At 39.6% G+C, this 18112-nt stretch overlaps 1 protein-coding gene across 1 annotated transcript in view; it reads right to left on the reverse strand.

Annotated features, from left to right (window-relative positions):
- Positions 1 to 18112, reverse strand: part of LOC128231361 (low-density lipoprotein receptor-related protein 4-like) — a 62696-nt gene that overhangs the window by 17778 nt on the left and 26806 nt on the right. The window contains exons 15-27 of the mRNA XM_052944075.1: positions 17815 to 17991; positions 17135 to 17260; positions 16762 to 16970; positions 16257 to 16444; positions 15857 to 16073; positions 10558 to 10753; positions 10189 to 10320; positions 9524 to 9661; positions 9214 to 9366; positions 8949 to 9054; positions 6838 to 7000; positions 4808 to 5036; positions 4414 to 4548 (exon numbers count right to left, since the gene is read on the reverse strand). Of these exons, the coding sequence (XP_052800035.1) occupies positions 4414 to 4548; positions 4808 to 5036; positions 6838 to 7000; positions 8949 to 9054; positions 9214 to 9366; positions 9524 to 9661; positions 10189 to 10320; positions 10558 to 10753; positions 15857 to 16073; positions 16257 to 16444; positions 16762 to 16970; positions 17135 to 17260; positions 17815 to 17991 (2169 nt within the window). The remainder of the gene's footprint in view (positions 1 to 4413; positions 4549 to 4807; positions 5037 to 6837; positions 7001 to 8948; positions 9055 to 9213; positions 9367 to 9523; positions 9662 to 10188; positions 10321 to 10557; positions 10754 to 15856; positions 16074 to 16256; positions 16445 to 16761; positions 16971 to 17134; positions 17261 to 17814; positions 17992 to 18112) is intronic.

An 18112-nucleotide genomic window follows, 5' to 3' on the forward strand; every position in this document is an offset into this window, starting at 1 on the left:
ATATAGGACCACAGTAAAAAATATTTCATTAACACTTCACTTTCTCTCAATACCTCGAACTCATCATTCATATATTATTTCCAAATAACAAAACTTTCAGTGCCAGAATGTTTTTTTATACACATTCATTGTTAAACACACAAATCAACATTTAAATGCAGTTTAGCTGGCTATGATTCTTTCATACCAATTAAGTTTACACATTTTATGAACTTTTCATTTCGAATACATAATTTATAATTGAAATTTGTTTAAAAAGGCTATACAGTTTGTTTTTGATGATTATGATTTGAGACCAGTTTTTAATCCCTATGTACTAGTTAAATAGCTATAAAGCAGACAGAAGTTTCAACACAAATTAGGCAGTTCTTGTTTGCAACAAAAGCATATCTCCCCCATTCCTGCCTCATTCTGTTCCAGGACATTGTGAGATATGGAGTGGATTGTCATGTTGTCTCGATGAGGTGAACATTATACATAAATTTCTTAACTCTCTTATAATTTCTTTGATCTATGGCTCAAACATTAATTTTGACCTTGAAATCAAACCTCTACCAAACATGCATGGCATGTGGGTTGTGCAAGTCATGTAAATATTTCATGAAAATCCTAAGAGTGTAAGAGATACAGAGCAGACATGAAAGTATACAAAACAAGCAGCCCTTGAGGGCCTATGCTATACTGGCATGGCTCATTTGGTCATTTTCAATGCAGAGCATGCATGTATGGGTAATAGGCTACATACTGATAATTCACAAAGGCAAGGGAGAAATCAGGCTGCACACGGTAAATACAGGTTGTCTCTCTAAAACTGCCAGTTCACCTCTTTAACAAAGGCAAGGGAGTGAAAAAGAAAAAAAACTACAGTGACTGAATACAGGTTGTCTCCCTTAGATTATATATTTTTTTTGCAACATTAGCAATTTTGATAATTCTGGGGCCTTTATCCAGTGTTACATGGGCTGGTTTAATAAAGGAACCAAGCTCTCACATATATCTAACTACTGTTTAAGTTTGATTAAGATACTATCAAAACTGAAGACTCCCGTTCGCAAGCATTTGTTTACAGACCCATGGACAGACGACAGACACAGCGCCATGGAAGAAGGTCTTTTTGCCTTTGGCCAGTAGAGCGAAAAATTATGACTGTGACATTGACATTAAACCAGTATACTTGAAATGTGGGTTCTGCACATTGTCTTGATGAGGTAAGTTTCATGAAAATCCTTCAAATGGCTTAGGAGATATGGAACTGACCTGAAATCCATGGCTATAACATTTAGCCATGTAGGTTCTGCATGTCATATCAATGTGGTGAACATTAGATGCGAGTTTCATGAAAATCCTTCATAGGGTTTAGAAAATTATACAGATTGAAAACAAAATTGTGACAGACAGATGGATGGACAGCCAGACACTCAAGCTAAATATTATGTCTACTCTGCATAGCATGGAGAGAGACATTATTCAACCAAATGAATATGTCACAGGCTTGGATTGCCTTCCTTTTGGAAGGTAAAATAATTTAAAACAATTATTAAATGCAAGTAGGATTGGCCTAACTATAGCGACAATTAGCACTTTTCACACTATAGCTCAAGACTTTATGTGGATTCTAACTGTGATCATAAAATTTGTATCCAAAATCTTTGCCAGCTTTAATCTTATTAAAAGTTAACTACTGTGAAATCATTAATGTTCGTGGGGCATTAATGTTCGTGGTTTTCGTGGGGTGGGTGATCCACGAATTCAAGATCCCACGAAATATTGACCCTTTATTCCCTTTTTCAATTGCCATGTTATGTACATACTCTAGTTTATTCGTTACAGAGGCCGCAGTACACATCGTAAATATCCGTGTGAATAAATATTGAAATGAGATGATTTTCAAAAGTAATTGAATTTGTAAACATCAGCTATCTTTAGGGATTGTTTACTCAATTATACGGACCTTCTCGGTGTTTTCACAGTTTGCAAAATTCTTAATTGGCATTCAATGGCTTCGTCTATCTGTATTAAGGATCAGGGTACATCTTCTTTTATGACCTTAATTTCCAATTCAATCGATAATTGACATGGATATATGCACTAATTGGCATGTCGTACCACTTTAGCGAGTGTCATAAACCGAGTGACGAAGACAACGGAAATCACGGGCCAGTGCGTGGAATGCAGTCGATCTAGGACGATCGCAATTTCGATTTTTTTTTATTTCAAAAACGTAAAACCACGAATTCAAGTACCCAAGAAATTGTAATTTTTCGGCAAACCACGAAATTTCATGCCAACGAATATAAATGATTTCACGGTAATCATTTCCATTTTTTTTTCTAAATTGTATTAAACCTGTCAGCAGTTGGTGAAGTAAAATATAACTATTAAATGCAGGGCTTACTTCCCTTCACAGTTTGTGCTTATTGAATCAAATTTAACAAGAGATGTTTGTCAAACATTATGCCCCCCCTGAGCGCCATGTTGTCAGGATTATATGGACAATTGAATGAAATATGCATGGACCGAAATGACAGCTGATTTGTCGCTAACATTGTATGCCGTTGAGGCAGTTTTAAGATTATGACCATTCAAAGTTTGAGGATAGAGTGTGTTATGACCATGACCTTTGACTCTATGACCTCAAAATCCATAGTAGTCATCAGCTGGTCACCAAAAATCTAAATGTTAAGTTTGAGGGCCATGGGTGCAGGCATTGACAAGTTATCACACAGACAAGCATTTTTCGTTCAAGGTCACTGTAACCTTGACCTTTGATCCAATGACCCCTTAAATCATAAGGGGTCATCTACAGGTCAGACACAACTCCAAGTCAAGTTTGAGGGCCATGGGTGCAGGCATTGTCCAATTATCACTTGAAACATTTTCGCATTCAAGGTCACTGTGAACTTGACCTTTGACCCAATGACTCCTAAAATCAATAAGGGTCATCTCCTGGTCAGGCCCAACTTACATATCAAGTTTGATGATCATAGATTCAGGCATTGTTGAGATATCACTGGGAGAAGATTTGTTAACTTTTTTGCGTTAAAGGTTACTGTGACCTTGACCTTGGCCTGATGACCCCCAAAGTCAAGAGGGGTCATCTACTGGTCAGGCCCAACCTTCATGTCAAGTTTGATGACCATAGGTCCAGGAATTGTCAAGTTTGCTTTCAAGATCACTGTGACCTTGACCTCTGACCCCTTAAATCAATAGGGGCCATCTACTGGTCAGGCCCAACCTCCAAGTCAAGTTTGAGGGCCATGGGCGCAAGCATTGTTGAGTTATCACTCGGGCAACCTTTTACCATTCAAGGTCACTGTTACCTTGACCTTTGGCCCAATGACCCCCCAAAACAATAGGGGTCATCTACTGGTCAGGCCTAACCTCCAAGTCAAGTTTAAGGGCCATGGGTGTAGGCATTGTCGAGTTATCACATGGACAACCTTTTACCATTCAAGGTCACTGTTACCTTGACCTTTGGCCCAATGACCCCCCAAAACAATAGGGGTCATCTACTGGTCAGGCCCAACCTCCAAGTCAATTATGATGGCCATGGGTGCAGGCATTGTTGAGTTATCACTCGGACAACCTTTTACCATTCAATGTCACTATGACCTTGATCTTTGACCCGATGAGCCCCAAAAACAATAGGGGTCAGCTACTGGTCAGGCCCAACCTCCAAGTCAAGAATGAGGGCCAAGGGTGCAGGCATTGTCTAGTTATCACTCGGACATCCTTTTACCATTCAAGGTCACTGTGACCTTGACCTTTGGCCCGATGACCCCCAAAAACAATAGGGGTCATCTAATGGTCAGGCCCAACTTCCATATCAAGTTTAATGACCATATGTCTAGGCATTGCTGAGTTATCACTCGGACAAGCTTTAAAATTATTTTACCATTAAAGGTCACTGTGACCTTGACCTTTGACCCGATGAGCCCTAAAATCAATAGGGATCATCTACTGGTCAGGCCCAACCTTCATGTCAAGTTTGATGACCATACGTCCAGGAATTGTTGAGTTATCACTCGGACAAGCTTTGGTCTACCGACGGACCGACCGATCGACCGACATACTGACATGCCTGTGCAAAGCAATATACCCCTCTTCTTCGAAGGGGGGCATAATAACATCGATTAACACCCCACTGGATGGCTTGTGCTTCACTGTAGATATACTAACACCCTTGTGTGATGCTGTTCATGACTAATAAGGCTTATACTGGCAAGCTGAATGTCAAACAATTGGACCGTTGGAACCTGAGCCTAAGTAACAGGAATTAACATTGGATGTATGAATATTGTGTTCCAGGACTAAGCAGGTCACGGCAAATGAAGCTCAGTTTATGAAGGAATGTCGGTACTGAAACCCAAAATGGGCCTCAGGGAATACTGAGCTCAATAATTGGCCACATACTGGATTGGCAGGTGATTCCATCCTTGCGGAGACGCAGACCCGAGGAGCAGGCGCATGTGATGCCATGGCGACTGGGCAAGCACAGGTGGCTACAGTGACCGTTGTTCACACGACACTTATTGATGCCCAGCTTCACTGTAAACATATCAGAAGGAGAGAACATGCATTAAATTCATACTGAAAAATAACAAAAATATGTAAAAGATTTGAAAAAAACATTCAGTTTTGTTCTTGACTTCTGTTGAAGTAAATTAAAAAGGAAGTTTGCATGCAGAGAGTGTTGGCATTTTAACCAGGCTGATGCTAGGCTTTTATCATACCTTACACTTTTCTGCTATAAAAACAGAATAGAATGTTTTTACTCTGATAGTTAATAAGGAAAGTTTCTGTCTACCCGGCTGATCCATCTGGACAACTTGTATATCCATGACCCCTGTCAGTTTGGGCAGCACCAGCTGGTGTTTATCTGGTTGTGAACCGTCCTTGCTCACGCTGTACACGGATGTCTTCTGCCAGTCCGTCCAGAAAACCCGCTGCTGGAACACCGCAATGTTGTACGGGTGGGCAACCTTCACCGCCACCGTCCGCCGGTCTCCACCACTCAGGTCAGATGACTCTATCAACTGGTCATACATTCAATACAATTAAAACAACTTTCTCTACAACAACTAGATATTGCTTTTTTGAAAAAGCACTTGTCTCCTCAATTGTGTGGTCATTGCTGAGAATTAATCAATGATGGACATGAAATTTGTACTTTTGGTCTGTAGAGGAACCAACAGTGACCTTGAAGTTTGGCCTATCCACCCATATTCAATAGTGAACATCTGCTGCATAATATCAGTGATCTCAAAATCAATAGGTCATCTACTAATCATGACCAACTTGCATACCAAGTATGAAGTTCCTGGCTCCAAGCGTTCTTTAGTTATTGAGTGGAAACTGTTTTTACCTCAAGGTCACCGTAACCTTGACCTTTGACCTACTAATCTTAAATTCATATCATGTACCAACACAATATTTTATATTAAAAGCAGTATCAAAGTGTGCTTATATTCAAACCGGTACTTGGTCTGCTACTAAATATGATTCAAACTAATACATGGTCTGGTACCAAATGTGAAGTCATTAGTATTACAGATTTTTCGCTGAACTTTAATAAGTACATAGTTTGAATGGTGCCATATAGTATATACACATGTTTAAATTATATATATATATATATATATATATACTTACTGAGGAAGAGAAGAAAGTGTTGTTGATTAATCTTGGAAAATGTAAACAAAGTTTGTATTGTATTAAGTTCCTGGGCGCCAGCATTATTCAATGTATATTGACCTTGACCTTTGACCTACTGATCACAAAATCAATAGGGGTCATCTACATGACCAACTTGGGTACCAAGTATGAAGTTCCTTGGTGCAAGCGTTTTTTAGTTACTGAGCGATAACTGTTTCTTCACCTCAAGGTCACCGCGACCTTGACCTTTGATCTACTGATCTAAAAATCAATAGAGTTCATCTACTGAGCATGACCAACTAGCATACCAAGTATGAAGTTCCTGGGTGCAAGCGTTCTTTAGTTATTGAGCGGAAACCGTTTCTTCACTTAAAGGTCAAGGTGACCTTGACCTTTGACCTACTGATCTCAAAACCAATAGGAGTTATCTACTAGTCAGGACCAACTAGCATACCAAGTATGAAGTTCCTGGGTACAAGCGTTCTTTAGTTATTGAGCAGAAACCAATTTTAAGCCTAAGGTCACCGCCAACATATCGTTTTTAAAGGTAACTGCAAACTTGACCTTTGACCTTTTGATCTCATAATCAATAGGGGTCATCTACTAGTCATGAACAACTAGCATACCAAGTATGAAGTTCCTAGACCAAAAGGATCTTAAGTTATTGAGCGGAAACCATTTCTTCACCTCAAGGCCACGGTGATTTTGACCTTTGACCTACTGATCTCATATTCAATAGTGAACATCTCCTAGTCATGACCAACCAGCATACCAAGTATGAAGTTCCTGGGTCTATGGGTTCTATAGTTATTGAGTGGAAACAAAGTGTGACGTACAGACTGACGAACTGACTTACGGACAGGGCAAAAACAATATGTCTCCCCATGAATGGGGGAGACATTATAATCAAATCACTCAATTGAAAGCATCAGTATTATAGTTTATAAGTGCATGTAGACAATTCTTTGTGGGTCCTACATGTCCTTGAGTCCATTGAACAGCTGTCATGGAAAATTTGCAACAAATTCTTCAATTTCTTGCAAACTGAAAAATATTCTGATTCCTTTTGGTTTTACAATTATTTATTTGACAATAAAGTTAAAAAGGTTATTATAACATTATCAAAATCCCTCTTGGTAAGTGTATTAAGAGAAGCTTTTTTTACGATCATGCCAACCATACCTCAGTTTTTGCGTCTGCCCAGAAGAGTCTGGCTGTTTGCTTATCAATGGTGAGCCCGTTAGGCCAGATGATGTTAGAGGTGACAAGAGTTATGCGCCCTTGCCCGTCCAGCTCCGACCGCTCTATCTTGGGCTGCTCCCCCCAGTCCGTCCAGAACAGGTATCTGACATACACACAGGGGTATAGGCAAGATATACACACTAGGTCATACACAACCAAACACACAGGGGTATAGGCAGGATATACACAACCATACACACAGGGGTATAGGCAGGATATACACAACCATACACACAGGGGTATAGGCAGGATATACACAACCATACACACAGGGGTATAGGCAGGATATACACAACCATACACACAGGGGTATAGGCAAGATATACATAACCATACACACAGGGGTATAGGCAGGATATACACAACCATACACACAGGGGTATAGGCAAGATATACACAACCAAACACACAGGGGTATAGGCAGGATATACACAACCATACACACAGGGGTATAGGCAGGATATACACAACCATACACACAGGGGTATAGGCAGGATATACACAACCATATACACAGGGGTATAGGCAAGATATACACACTAGGTCATACACAACCAAACACACAGGGGTATAGGCAGGATATACACAACCATACACACAGGGGTATAGGCAAGATATACACAACCATACACACAGGGGTATAGGCAGGATATACACAACCATACACACAGGGGTATAGGCAAGATATACACAACCAAACACACAGGGGTATAGGCAGGATATACACAACCATACACACAGGGGTATAGGCAGGATATACACAACCATACACACAGGGGTATAGGCAGGATATACACAACCATATACACAGGGGTATAGGCAGGATATACACAACCATACACACTGGGGTATAGGCAGGATATACACAACCATACACACAGGGGTATAGGCAAGATATACACAACCATACACACAGGGGTATAGGCAGGATATACACAACCATTATACACAGGGGTATAGGCAAGATATACACAACCATACACACAGGGGTATAGGCAAGATATACACAACCAAACACACAGGGGTATAGGCAGGATATACACAACCATACACACAGGGGTATAGGCAGGATATACACAACCATACACACAGGGGTATAGGCAGGATATACACAACCATACACACAGGGGTATAGGCAGGATATACACAACCATACACACAGGGGTATAGGCAGGATATACACAACCATACACACAGGGGTATAAGCAAGATATACACAACCATACACACAGGGGTATAGGCAGGATATACACAACCATACACACAGGGGTATAGGCAAGATATACACAACCATACACACTGGGGTATAGGCAAGATATACACAACCATACACACAGTGGTATAGGCAAGATATACACAACCATACACACAGAGGTATAGGCAAGATATACACAACCATACACACAGGGGTATAGGCAAGATATACACAACCATACACACAGGAGTATAGGCAAGATATACACAACCATACACACAGGGGAATAGGGAAGATATACACAACCATACGCACAGGGGTATAGGCAGGATATACACAACCATACACACTGGGGTATAGGCAGGATATACACAACCATACACACAGGGGTATAGGCAGGATATACACAATCATACACACAGGGGTATAGGCAAGATATACACAACCATACACACAGGGGTATAGGCAAGATATACACAACCATACACACAGGGGTATAAGCAAGATATACACAACCATACACACAGGGGTATAGGCAAGATATACACAACCATACACACAGGGGTATAGGCAAGATATACACAACCATACACACAGGGGTATAGGCAAGATATACCCATTAGGTAATATACAACCATACACACACCAAGCTCATAAGTGTTTCAAATAACAGTACTTCTAGTAACAGTGCTTCTAGTAAGTGCTTCCGGTACAGCTTTAAATTAGATACTATTTTGGGTCAGAATTGATATTGGACAGGTGTACTTGAACAGAAAGCATCTGGCAGAAATGTTTGGAATTATTCATTGCAGTAGGAATTGTATGGCTACCGATAAAGGTGTGATTTGATCCTCACCTTTCCTCGTAGTAGAGTGTGATCGCTCTCGGCTTGTCCAGCTTCTCCCAGATGAGAACCTTTCGCATGGAGCCGTCCAGGTTGGCAACCTCAATACGATTAAGACCTAAAATCAGTCTTACACTGATAAATTATGCAATCTTGATACATAACAAAATATACCATTGTTGTGAGGTAGATCGATTACACAAGCCTAGAAAGACATAATAGCTTTAACAGTTTGACATGATCAAGTTCTATCAAACAAAATGCACAGTTACCCTACCTGTGTCAGTCCAGTATATTTTGCGGCCAATCTCATCTATGACCATGCCGTCAGGCGTGTCGAGGCCGGTAGTGATGACGTCCTCCACTGCAGAGCCATTGAGACGCGCACGCTGGATCCGGTCCAGGATCGTGTCCGTCCAGTACACATAGTCTATACACATGGAAAACTCATGTATATCAAACTATTGTCAATTTCACTTTCTAATCAAATGATAATTAAATTTGTTTTATCACAAATGCGATGAGTACAGTTATGTTTCGTAACATGTATGGTAGGTATTGTAACAAATGTAGATTAACGCAGGTACCTTCAAGCCTGTCCACGCTAATGGCGATGGCATTTTTTAACAAAGGGATAGGCAGGCTGACATCAGCATAGTAGCCAACATCCAGGGAGATCATCCGTATGCCAGTACGCTGGGCAAATATCAGGTAGTTTCGCATGTCTAAAATTTTTTTATATTATTGCATGTAAAAATCAAATTAGAGCATAAATTAATTTCATTTGTTTAAAAGTAATGGCCAAGGTTAAGGTTTTTCCAAGACACCAAGGCTTACAATAGCTCAACAGTTTGATTTTTTCGAAAAACAGATGATTTAAAAAAAAGATTGAATTCTGCAAATCAGACATGTAACTTGTCATGAGCGCCCATCATTGTCAAACCAAATTTAGTAGCAATCTTTTCCAGTGCACTTCAAATCAAAAACTTCATCTATTCCCGACATATTTTGTGGGAAGCACAGAAAATTGACCAGTGTTTTATTTGAAATATGGTTGTTATGCTTTTAATAAATCATTTGGGTCAGCAAAACATTACTTGATCAAGGGTTATAATGCCTTTGCTAAATCATGATCGTAATTTGTATTGGTTTCTTTAGTTGTATCACGAAATTATTATATGCATATTTACATGAACTTTTAGAGATTGTAACATGTTTGAATCTTGTCAAGAAATAAGAAAGACAATCATACCTGTGTTGCAGGTGTTACCATCGGTCCTGAGGAGCGTACCAGTTGGGCAAGCGCAAGTGTGACCCCGGGGGAGAGGTGCGGGCAGGCACAGGTGGCTGCAACCTCCGTTATCCACCTGACATTCACTCTGTACTGTAATAACATACACCAGATTGTTGTTACATGTCAGTGAAGTGATCATTTTGATCAGGATCCCTTTAATAAATTTAGAAAAATAAAAAATAGATGTAATCATATGTTATAAGGGAACAATAAAAGGATGATGCCATAAATAAAAAAACACACAAAAGGTGGAGTGTGGCGAAAACATGTGATACCTATTTAAGTATGTTTGCCAGGTTTGAAGTAAGGTGTTAAGAGGGGGCTCACCTAGGCGTCTCTGCCTGTGGAAGACAGTGATGTCCATCACGTTACCCATATTGCCCTGCAGGGTGACCTGACCCTGCCCGTCCCGCCCCGCTCGGATGATCTTCTTGTGGAGCCAGTCTGCCCAGTAGAGACTCTCCTTGTATATGGTGAATCCAAAAGGCTGGGGGTGCACCATGCTGGTCATACTGTACACAATCTGTAACACATACTCTGTCAAATCTAGTCACACTACAAGTGTTTCCTTGGAAATCACACCCATTATGGCAAACACAAAATGAAACAAGAGGGCCATGATGGCCCTGTATCGCTCACCTGTAGCTTTGCTAAATAAAGTGAACATTCTGACCTATTATCATAAAGATCCAATGAAAAGTATGGCCCCTAGAGGCCACTCTTTTATTTGTCCCACTGACCTAGTTTTTTACCCCACATGACCCTATCAGTAGGCAATGCTTCAAACCAAATATTTAAGACCTAGTCCTTGTGGCTTCAGACAAGAAAATTTTAAAGTTTTTTCCTATATAAGCCTATGTAAAACTTGTGACACCCAGGGTGAGGCCTCTTTTCACCACAGGTGCACAAATTGAACAATCTTGGTAGCGGGCCACTAGGTTATGCCACATATAAAATGCCAATGTCTTGTTGGTTTAGACAAGAAGTTTTTTGTTCTATATAAGCCTATGCAAAACTTGTGACTCCCCCCTGGATAGGGCCTCTTCTCCCCAGGGGCATAAATTGAACAATCTTGGTAGAGGACCACTTGGTTATGATACATACCAAATATTGAATGCGTAGGCCTTGCATTTTCAGACAAGAAGATTTTTAAACACTTTCCTTATATAAGCCTACGTAAAACTTGTGACCCCCTAGGTGGGGCCTCTTATCACTTCAGGGGCATAATTTGAATAATCTCGGTAGAGAACCACAAGGTAAAGCTACATACCATATATCAAATGCCTAGGCCTTGTGGTTTTAGACAAGATTTTAAGTTTTCACTAAATAAGCCTATGTAAAACTTGCGACCCCCGGGCAGGGCCTCTTATCACTCCAGAGGCATAATTAGAACAATCTTGGTAGATGTCCATAAAGTAATTATACATGCCAAATATCAAAGCCCTAGGACTTCTAGTTTTGGAGAAGATTTGTTAAGTTTTCCATATCTAAGTCTATGTAAACCACGTGACCCGGGGCGGGGTCATTTTTGACCCCAGGGGCATAATTTGAACAATCTTGGTAGAGGTCCATTAGGTGATGCTACATATCAAATATCAAAGCTCTAGGCCTTGTGGTTTTGGAGGAGAATTTTTTTTAAGTTTTTCTTATCGGTTACCATGGCAACCAGAGTTTCGCATGGAATCCATGTCTTTGAACAACTTTGGTAGAGCTTCATGCAAGGAACATCCCTGACCAAGTTGCATTGAGATTAGGCTAAAATTGTGACCTCTATTGTGTTCACAAGGTTTTTGTACTAATTGACCTAGTGACCTAGTTATTGACCGTGAATGACCCAATATCAAACTTGACCTACATTTTATAGCGATGATCATTCTGACCAAGTTGCATTGAGATTAGGCTAAAATTGTGACCTCTATTGTGTTCACAAGGTTTTTCTACTAATTGACCTAGTGACCTAGTTATTGACCGCGGATGACCCAATATCGAACTTGACCTAAATTTTATAGAGATGATCATTCTGACCAAGTTGCATTGAGATTAGGCTAAAATTGTGACCTCTAATGTGTTCACAAGGTATTTCTACTAATTGACCTACCGACCTAGTTTTTGACCCCAGATGACCCAATATCGAACTTGACCTAGATTTCATAGAGATGATCAGTCTGACCAAGTTTCATAAAGATTAGGTCAAAATTGTGACCTCTGTTGTGTTCACAAGGTTTTTCTAATAATTGACCTAGTGACCTAGTTATTGACTGCGGATGACCCAATATCGAACTTGACCTAGATTTTATAGAGATGATTATTCTGACCAACTTGCATTGAGATTAGGCTAAAATTGTGACCTCTATTGTGTTCACAAGGTTTTTGTACTAATTGACCTAGTGACCTAGTTGTTGACCGCGGATGACCCAATATCGAACTTGACCTACATTTTATAGAGATGATCATTCTGACCAAGTTGCATTGAGATTAGGCTAAAATTGTGACCTCTATTGTGTTCACAAGGTTTTTCTACTAATTGACCTAGTGACCTAGTTTTTGACCTGGGTTGACCCAATATGGAACTTGACCTAGCTTATGTTAAGATGATCATTCTGACCAAGTTTCATTAAGATAAGGCTAAAATTGTGACCTCTGTTTTGTTCACAAGGTTTTTCTAATAATTGACCTAGTGACCTAGTTATTGACTGCGTATGACCCAATATCGAACTTGACCTAGATTTTATAGAGATGATCATTCTGACCAAGTTGCATTAAGATTAGCCTAAAATTGTGACCTCTATTGTGTTCACAAGGTTTTTGTACTAATTGACCTAGTGACCTAGTTATTGACTGCGGATGACCCAATATCGAACTTGACCTAGATTTTAAAGAGATGATCATTCTGACCAAGTTGCATTGAGATTAGGCTAAAATTGTGACCTCTATTGTGTTCACAAGGTTTTTGTACTAATTGACCTAGTGACCTAGTTATTGACCGTGAATGACCCAATATCAATCTTGACCTACATTTTACAGCGATGATCATTCTGACCAAGTTGCATTAAGATTAGCCTAAAATTGTGACCTCTATTGTGTTCACAAGGTTTTTGTACTAATTGACCTAGTGACCTAGTTATTGACTGCGGATGACCCAATATCGAACTTGACCTAGATTTTATAGAGATGATTATTCTGACCAACTTGCATTGAGATTAGGCTAAAATTGTGACCTCTATTGTGTTCACAAGGTTTTTGTACTAATTGACCTAGTGACCTAGTTGTTGACCGCGGATGACCCAATATCGAACTTGACCTACATTTTATAGAGATGATCATTCTGACCAAGTTGCATTGAGATTAGGCTAAAATTGTGACCTCTATTGTGTTCACAAGGTTTTTCTACTAATTGACCTAGTGACCTAATTATTGACCGCGGATGACCCAATATCGAACTTGACCTAGATTTTATAGAGATGATCATTCTGACCAAGTTGCATTGAGATTAGGCTAAAATTGTGACCTCTTATGTGTTCACAAGGTATTTCTACTAATTGACCTACTGACCTAGTTTTTGACCCCAGATGACCCAATATCGAACTTGACCTAGATTTCATAGAGATGATCAGTCTGACCAAGTTTCATAAAGATTAGGTCAAAATTGTGACCTTTGTTGTGTTCACAAGGTTTTTCTAATAATTGACCTAGTGACCTAGTTATTGACTGCGGATGACCCAATATCGAACTTGACCTAGATTTTATAGAGATGATTATTCTGACCAACTTGCATTGAGATTAGGCTAAAATTGTGACCTCTATTGTGTTCACAAGGTTTTTGTACTAATTGACCTAGTGACCTAGTTGTTGACCGCGGATGACCCAATATCGAACTTGACCTACATTTTATAGAGATGATCATTCTGACCAAGTTGCATTGAGATTAGGCTAAAATTGTGACCTCTATTGTGTTCACAAGGTTTTTCTACTAATTGACCTAGTGACCTAATTATTGACCGCGGATGACCCAATATCGAACTTGACCTAGATTTTATAGAGATGACCATTCTGACCAAGTTGCATTGAGATTAGGCTAAAATTGTGACCTCTATTGTGTTCACAAGGTTTTTCTACTAATTGACCTAGTGACCTAGTTTTTGACCCCAGATGACCCAATATCGAACTTGACCTAGATTTTATAGAGATGATCAGTCTGACCAAGTTTCATAAAGATTAGGTCAAAATTGTGACCTCTATTGTGTTCACAAGCAATTGTGAACGGACGGACGGACGGACGGACGGACGACGGACGAAGAGTGATCACAAAAGCTCACCTTGTCACTACGTGACAGGTGAGCTAAAAAAAAATGTTCTTAATTTCTTACATTAAATGTATATTGTGCAAAAATGAAAAAAAAAAAGTTGTCACAGGAACATGACAAATGCCCCCATAAGGCCTTGTTGGCCGGATAACCGTAATATTAGGCCAATATGGACAGGTAGCCTTCAATATCTGACATATTTTCATGACGACCTTCCGTATCATCCCATGAAGTTTGGAAATATTGATCACTAACATTCTTAAATAGGTAAGTTTGTATACAGATGACAAGTCACTGAAAAATTGAGTTGGTGTCAATTTGTGTCTGTTATACCTTTCAGTGAGGTTTTTGGGCATTATTCAACATGTAAGTATATGAATATTTTACACAATTTTAAAGATATTTTTACTTGTATTTAAGTTAATGAAAGCCTAGAATAGAAACACAGGACAATGCGGAACACAGCCTTATAGCCTGATTTTTTATTTTGAAAATGGCATTTTTTCAACAAGATGCGTGGTAGGTAGGTTCTGCCTGAAACATTACAATAAATGGCAGTAAAAAGCAATTTTTAATAATTTTAGGGCCATCAAACCGATACAGTGCAACCTGTGTGATGGCTGTAAATAACTGTGAATGAAGGGTATAGAAGTAATTAGTGAAAATCCCAAAACTGGACACAATGTGCCCTAAAACTTGAACCTAAGTTCCTATTTGTCTGAGGGACCATAGTTTGTATTTAGGATGAAATGGTGCTATATAACCTAATAGATAAATGGTGATCTATAGTTATGTGAAGTATTAAGTCAATTGGATTAAGTCTACAGAAGTTATGAGTTAAATCCCAACTTGCCCTAAAACTTTAACCTGACACATTCTGTCATAAAACTTTAATCTAAGTCAATCAGGAGGAACAATTTGTATAAATTTAGGATAATATGGAGTTATTGAATGAAGGGTATTGGAGTCATAAGCAGGGCTTCCAAAACTTTGGAACCTTTATCGGTCCGGGAGGTCATCAAGCTGCCCCCTCCCCCACACCATTACATTTTTAAAAAGTGAAAAATTGTCAGACCCATTTTTATTTTTTGGACACTTTTTGAAACTCTCAGTCTGGCGTGGTCAAAATCGGTCATAACCGTCAAATTGCTCATTTTTAAAAGCCCTGGTTATAAGCAAAAATGCCAACTTGCCCTTAAACTTAAACCGGACGCCCAAGACAACAGTTTTGGGTGAGTAGTATGGCCTCCTTATTATTCGAATGGTCAGGCTTAAATGAGTACACAAACAAACTAAGCTGTACTTCACCACATGTTGTGTACCTTTCTATCGGAGCCATCAAGGGCACAGGATTGTATTGATCCTGGGTCTACGGCCCCAGGGTCGATCCAGTAGAGGCGTGTCAAGCCCCCAAAGTAGTCCACTGTGAGGCCGTTGGGGTAGGTCAAGTTGCGTGACACGATCACCTGCCTGCCCTGCCCATCCATACCAGCCCTTCCAATACAAGATGGCTTTTTCCAGTCTGTCCAAAACATGTACCTATAACCAGGAAAACACTTATGAAAGTGCCTAAATTTGGTTGAATTTTTTCATCATACACTATTTCAACGAAATTTAAATTGAACAAAGAGGTCATGATGTTTCTTTTGTTTTTCCCTTCTACAAGGCAAATTATTCAATATAAAGAAGATGCAGGCTTTACAGCAGTTAGTTAACACTGACCCTGATATTGGGTCAACGACAATGTCCCTTGGTTGTCCAAGTCCTTCCCAGATGAGGACACCTCTCATGGAGCCATCCAGGCTGGCTACCTCAATTCTCCCCATCTCAGAATCAGTCCAGTACAGCTTCCTCGTGGACCAGTCCACCGCCAACCCTGTTGGGGTGTCAACACTCGAACCAATTATCACCTAGAAAATAAACATTTGCCAAATGTTGGTAACATTAACAATTTATCATACAATTATTGTCAGTTACATGATCTCATTGATCGAAAAAAGCATACATTTATTTCCAGGATGAATTATTTTTTTGTAGACTACTGGCATTTTGTTTAAGTTTTTCTTAAAAAAATAATCTTCATAATCATTTCTTTTCATACTGACCAAATTGTTTTTTTTCCCATACTGACAAACTTACATATAGTCATCATAAAGATAAAGACGTATTAAGACTGGCAAAAATGCAAGTTTTAACTAAATGGCCCACAAACGAGTTGTCCACCTACCCGCTCCTCAGTACCGTCCCATTTGGCCGCGCTGATTGTGTTAGTGCCGCTGTCGGTCCAGTAAATGGTGTCTGTGTCAGCATCAAAGTCAACGGCATTGGTGCTGACAGTCTTGCTAAGGGGGATAACCACATCTGACTGGTCCTCCGTGCCCAGAGTTATCCTTCTGACATCTGACCTCGTTGTAAACAACAGGAAGGACTTGATGTCTGAAAATGTAAATAAAAACAGAAAATTTAGTTTGAAACATACTGAATAATGAGCTAAGATTTTATAACTAGAATGTAGACATGCCTTTCTTGTTTGTACATAAATGTCCTTGGTGAAAGGGCAAAGAAACAGGAAAAACATATTTTATTTGAGTTGAACTTACTTCTGACACATGTTTTGTTATCAGGTTTGAGATGTAGGCCTGTGGGGCAGGCACACATGTACCCCAACTGCCCTGGCAGACACAGGTGGCTGCACCCTCCCTGAACTGGCCCACAACGGTTCTCCGCTGTAACACAGGGAAACACTGGTTATCTATGGGACTTAATGTTTATGTTTCCAGAAAGTGTTATATAAATAGCCACTGAATGACTGATCTTGGATTTGCACTTATTAAGAAGATTTCAATGTAATTCTTCTTTTTTTCAACCAAACCTTAAAGTAAAAGATCAGGAACACAACATAAAATACAGCTTGTATTAATCATAAAGTCTAGTTCTACAGTAAAGTGAGAAAAATAACACAAGAAAGTGCTGAGTCATGCTGAAATATAGTGAAAATATTCATCCCATATCAAAATGCAAACTGGATGGATTACACACAATCAGGCTTCCTTAGAATGTTCACAGCGCATTTGGCTTGGAAGCATGTGAAACTGGAGAAAAACAAAATCTATGAATAAACAAGGGAAATAAAAAGCTTCAATAAAAAGGTAAGTTGAAATAAGAATAATTTAAAGGGACTATAACATTATTCATGTTAATTTATTTCTTTTATTCTAAGAACAGTGTTATGTAAGCTGAAGCCCTGTTCCATGAAGTACATGCCAGTGGAAATGCTCACCCTGTGGCTGCCTATCATGGTGGAAGATGTGGATGTCCATGGGAAAGTGGAGGCGGTTGCGGACCATTTCCACGTCGTTACCCGTGAACTTGTTGGCCCGATTGATGCTTTTTGTGTGCCAGTCTGTCCAGTACAGCTCATCCTCAAAAAGGGTCAGGGCAAACGGGTGGGGTAAACCTGGTGCAGGACAAGGTCATACTATGGGAATAGTCACTTCAAGTTGTCAATATGCTTGCTATAATTTATAGCAAGTATTGACAACTTGGAAGTCACTATTCCTTTAAATATTCTCTAATAA

Source organism: Mya arenaria, chromosome 4 (genome assembly GCF_026914265.1).
Source record: "Mya arenaria isolate MELC-2E11 chromosome 4, ASM2691426v1".
Lineage (NCBI taxonomy): Eukaryota > Metazoa > Mollusca > Bivalvia > Myida > Myidae > Mya > Mya arenaria.